General features: G+C 36.5%; 1 protein-coding gene across 1 annotated transcript in view; it reads right to left on the reverse strand.

The window, feature by feature from the left end:
- Positions 1-4,437, reverse strand: part of GXYLT1 (glucoside xylosyltransferase 1) — a 23,649-nt gene extending 19,212 nt beyond the window's left edge. Inside the window, exon 1 of the mRNA XM_010135969.1 lies at positions 4,340-4,437. Coding sequence (XP_010134271.1) covers positions 4,340-4,392 — 53 coding nt within the window. The 5' untranslated portion in view covers positions 4,393-4,437. The remainder of the gene's footprint in view (positions 1-4,339) is intronic.
- Positions 4,438-5,830: the final 1,393 nt, after the last annotated feature.

The raw sequence follows: 5,830 nt of genomic DNA on the forward strand, positions 1-5,830 counted from the left end.
TAGGGAAAATATTTTCGTATAATCAACCTGCATTATTTCAAACGTGGGACCATCACATGCCTCACAAAAACAAATGGTAGATACGCAACACAGATAGCTTATTTATGGCATCTTTTTTCTTTTAATGCTTTGTGTACAATTTAAATCAATTGATCATTAAGGAACCTAACCCAGCAGCCTTAAGTCTTCCAAAAAAAAAAGCAAATAGGCAGAGTGAGAAGGCAGCTGATTAAGATACAACTGTTAAATCATTCCTACACTTACTAGAAGTAGGATCAAGGTAACTACAAAAATTATCTGGATTTGAAAGTGATGAAAATTCCAGTTTTTACTCAGCTTCTTCACTCTCTACTACTGCACTGAATTAAAAATAGGTCATAATCAGTTTGATACTAGTGTGTATGATGCCCAAATGTCATCCATTCAATTACAAACTCAACAAGTAGATTAGGTTTTAAGTTACAATATATGATTCATTTAAAAATTGACTACAGAAATCCAAAGCCTCATCCTTCAATGAGCTAGCTAGTTTAGGTAAGTAGTCCTGTTTTTCAGGACTGTCACAATTCATTTCAATATACCCATACCACCAGGTCCTCAATATACTGAAAAATTAGTGAAACTCACTTTAATAGGCAATACAAGTTAAAACCCACTTAGAAGCAACATCCAACAACTGAAATCAGGCAGGTCAGAGAGCTGTAGTAATGACCCCAAAGAATTTCCACTTAATTGGTCTCAGTAGGAAACAAAGCAACCATACAAGCTAGACGTCCCTGAGTACTATAAAAAAACCCAACCTACGTCATCTAGATCATGCAAAACCTGAGCCTCATGTTATCTCTATCAGCATTTTTTTAATTTAAAAAAAAACTATACCACTGTGTGTAAAAATTATCTCATGCTTCCTTTATCAATGAAGGAGCAAACAAATAGTCTGTACCAAAAGGACAACACGACATTCTGTCTCAACAATCTTGATAATCAGAATGGTGCTAAAAAATGCAGAGACATTATAGCTCCAATATCCCTCCCACATACAGCACTGGCAATAAACCTTTCAGTCACTGTCTTAAAGAGACGAGGTCCTTATTATCTGTTATGAGAATCAGCAACTGCTCAGAGCTCATAGATTTCAAGGGATGTTGAATTAGCCATAGCATGAGTCACACCAAAGTCTGTAGATACAGCTCTCACCTTAAAAACTTCCAGATTTCTCTATAGGCCTCCAACACTCCTATTATATTAAGTCTCACAAATCCACAGAACATTAGTTGTCACTTCACACTTTAAACACTTACAGCTACTCAAAGGAAATGATGTAGCAAGCTGCATTTCAAAAATGTCTATGCCAAGTACTTTCTCTTAGGGATAAAAAAAAATCCCTGTGGTTCTGATACCCAGAAGAAACAAGCCAACTATATTTTCAAGTTAGAAACAGAGAGAAAACCAAGTTTTTTCAAAGAAAAGACTTAAAAATCCAAAAGCTGAAGGACTACCTTCCAGTGTTTTAAAAAACTTCACTGTAAAGGGAAAGGAGACATTCTAACTTTGAGATAACTTTTATGAATCTACTATAGGCAAAGAAATTCTGACTATATTATCTGCTCCTCCAAACAAACTCATTGGTTAGTTTATTGAAACAGCAAGAGTAGAATGCCAGAAACTCCATTCACAAACTGATTTATGGTCTGGGTAAATAGTGTTGCCCTCTTTTTATGGATTAAACCAGACCAAATAGAAGATTCAGAAGTGTTTTAGCGCAGTTCTACCATTTCTATTAAAAGCAAACTCATTGGATTTTCCATTATTTTTTGGCACAACTACAAGCAGTGGAGTTACCTATCCTAAGATTTCAATCATACATGTAACTCTTAGGGTTTTCTCATATCCCTGTCCCAGTCTCTTCAAGTCCAGCTTTATTCTGCACCTCACTACACCATCACCACCACAAAGGCTTAGTCAACCCGGGATCAAATTATTTGTAATAAGACACTGTGGTAGAACTCTCACTCCTTTCTATTTCAAAATATACCAAATTTAGAAGCACAGCATTGTCTCTTTATAGGAAAAGCTCTCAAGAGGCTTTATCTTCACAAAGAATCTTGAAGTGATCCTACACATACAATCTCAGAAAACAAGAATGCTAGACTGCAATTGCTGTGGTTAATAAACTTGCATGGAATTAAGTTCACTTATCCAAAAATCTGACAGCAAACTTGAGAACAACTACTAAACATAAGATATTGAAGGTCTAAACCCTTCAGCTTCACAGTGCACTTAGTATAATGCACACTGAGAATTAAACTAAACTATAACTCATATTCAAAAGCTGAAATAAAACTGCAACTATCTTCTGGGTTATTCCAGCACATACAAGGAAACAAGGTTAAGGCAGCAGGTTCAGATGGTGAACCACCGTAATTGCTTGCTGCTATCCAAAGAGTGGACACTTTCTCCTCCTCTCTGTCACCTGCCCCACCTCTTCTCTTACACAAACTCACTGCACCTCTCTGAAACCAACTGAACTTAATAAACAGAGCAATAAATAAATAAAGCTTAGGGGAGGCAAGGGAGCTCCCTCTGAAGTAGCAGCATCTCACTGAGGAATTCAACAAGCACCAGAATCAGCACAACATATGGAGATTAATTCAATAGTAATGTACTGATAAAACAATCAAACTCAATCTGAAATTATTGATCTGAACACCACATCCTGTTTACATATTTAAGCAGTTGTTTTTCTTTCAGTTTCAAAATTATAAACATGAAATTTTTAAAATATTAGGGGTTCACCATGGAATTGTTTCACTAACAATCTTCACTCGCCCAGTAATGTCATGATCAATGCATACTTCAACAGACTTGTCTTCACAGCAACATACGGCATTCTTCATAAGGTAATACAAGTTACAGCTTAATGAACTTAAGTTACAGCAAAGGAACTGCATAGGGTTTCTCCACTTCTGGATCCAAGTTCCCACTTGCCTTAAGCCTGATAGAAAATCCTGAAAGGAAGCTTTCTGCTATTTTAGTGCATTACCTTGTATTGTGAAGAGTTCATGAACATCATCACGATCACAGTGAGACTCTCCTCTCTCTCAGCACTACACAACTGTTAGACTGACTCAGATGTCTATGGATAAACTTTACAATCAATCACATCACATCCCTCCACTAAGCACAGTCTGAGACCCTATGCCCTCCATCACAACAGCACTGACATTTGACTTACCCCCCACCCCATGCTAAACATCATAAAGCTAAACTCCTTGTTTAGCCTGGCAGGCTAACCTGCAAGGAAAAAAAAAAGTTGAGTCCACTCAGACAGCTAAATCTGCCAAAGGTGGATGGACACACTGGATGCCCAGGGCAGCGAGAAAGACTCAGCAGTCCCGAATTACAGGTGCAGTTCACTAACAGACTAAAACTCAACCTAAGCCAACGCTTTACGTAACTTCTCGGCAACCGATGAGCTCCAAAAGCACTGAGAGTATACAAGCAGAGAGGAATAGGGCACAATCTAAAGTCTTCCCCACAGACATAATTTTCAAAACCATATTAAGTCTTGTGAAGCCAAACTTTTTTTTTCTTTGCTTCTGGAGAAATATTCAAGCTTCAGACTAAGAGGAAGAGATAACCATATCAAAAGATGATCAGTAAAATTTCAAATATAAGGAAAATTGACTTACAACTTTAGTTATATACTGAAGAGAACTATGAAGGTTACAGAACAGTTAAAGCATCCTGCGTTTGTTTTCAAGCTACTTCCACAATCTGACAGCCTAAAGCATCTGAACAACCACATCAAAAACATTTAAACTTATTGTTAAAAATGTAACTTTAAGGACACAGTCTGTGCTTTAACATACTGTATCTTAAAGTACATCATTATAAAATGATTGTTTCAGCGCTTTTAGATGAATTACCCTCCTCAAATTCTATAAAACATGCAACTGGAATGAAAAAATCTCCAAACTTTACTAAGCATATCTGCCTGTTTTGTATTGCAAGTCACATCAGTTTTATTTATAAAAAATAATTAATTCATTAGTAACTTTTCAAACTATATTCAGAGACTTTTTACTGGTGTTAGCAAGTCTCTAATTTAGCAACATAACTGAAAAAATCTACTTTTTGTAATAACACTTGAGTCTACATTTTTAAAAACATAATAGAACAGGAGAAAACTCATCTAAAGGCAACCACAATATAAGCAGGTGAAATGCACATGGAGCAAAATATTTTGTTTTGTCACCTTGCTAAACAGCCAAAAATACTTATCAGCTACTCCTGTCTGCACTCAAATAATAAAGTACTGTTTAATAATAGATCCTACCTAAAAGCAGCTTCCCAAAAGCAGTTCATTCCACAAACATCAGAGGGCAGCATCCAATAGGAATTCCAGAAAGATACAGACAAGTTCTTACACCTAACAGAATAAGACAGAAATAACCTATATAAATGTTACTGACTTTACAGCAAAGTTAAATGGATTAGTTTCTAGTTGAAACATAACCTGAATAGTTAACTATCTGGCAGAAGACCGGCTACGTAGTGGAACTTGTATAATACAAAAGAGGAGTTATTAGGTGCCAGCCAGGAGGAATCGTTTAAAGAAGAAAGCCCCACCCTTTAGCCTTTCTTCTCCATGTATTTTCGGAGTGTGAAGAACAGAAGGACTGGGTTTTTTTGAGGGTCATTCTATGTTCTTGGCTTAATACAAATCCATAGGGAATAGAGTGAGTGGCAACACTTACTCCTGGAAAGAACTCCACTTTTGCAATACCTTTGTCTGCTTCAACCACAGGAGCAAGTAGAATTTAATTTTCAAAGTTATATTGTCCATTTAAACACAATCCCTATTCATCCATGACTCTATTGATGCAAACCCACAAAGCTGATTTTTAACCAAAAAACAGAGCTTTGCAGAACCAATGAATTCCATTGTTTCATAACAAAAGGTTAATGCAATAGAAAAACAATCACCATATCTGGCAAGTTTTCCTTCTCCATGCTAATGACAAGATTAATAATTTATTGACTTATGCTACACAAACAACTAAAAAAGCAGGTTTTACTAGTCCACCACTACATTTTATGCAACATAATAGGCAACATAATTTATGCAACAAGTAATAAAGAAAATTATTAAAAAGAGCAACAGAAAGTGTTTTCAAAGGTTCTGGTGAGGAAATCAACATCAAGATTTAAAATCTTAAATGAGCAAGTAGAATACTGCAAAGGAAGGGGTATGCTCTTGAGTGACGTCCTCTGCTCCCCTTCCCTACCACGGTGACACAATGCCCATAGTGTTTACCCTCCTTTGAAAGTTGATATCTGTGAATGGAAGACGTGCAAGAACAACCCCACAAAAACCTGATGACAAAAAGATAGTTAAGGACTACAGCTCAGAACTCTACTGGAAGCTGGCTTTACAACTTTGAAATTAATCATCATCATCTTGGTAGGGTTATCTGGCATCTGTAAAGACCAATGTTTTGCAAAGACCACATTAAATAGGTTAATGTAGCCTCAAAACTGGCAAGCTGTATAATTCCTTTTTCCAGCACTTGAGAAAAATGACCTGATAAACACAAGAGTGTTTAACAAAGCCTCATTAAGTGTTGGTGGGGTGGAGCAGTTCTTCAGTGGAGATTGCAGGAAATCCTCATATCCTGTAGATACATGTGTTGGCAAGAATTAGTCAAGTAATTCTAGTTCATGACTTAAGAATGGTCTCCACAAATAAATATCCAGGTACAAAAAAGGATAATGTAGATTGTGACTGTGATATCTGCATTCCTCTGGGGAAAGCAAATGCTATAAA

This window comes from Buceros rhinoceros, unplaced genomic scaffold (assembly GCF_000710305.1).
Source record: "Buceros rhinoceros silvestris isolate BGI_N320 unplaced genomic scaffold, ASM71030v1 scaffold15895, whole genome shotgun sequence".
NCBI lineage: Eukaryota > Metazoa > Chordata > Aves > Bucerotiformes > Bucerotidae > Buceros > Buceros rhinoceros.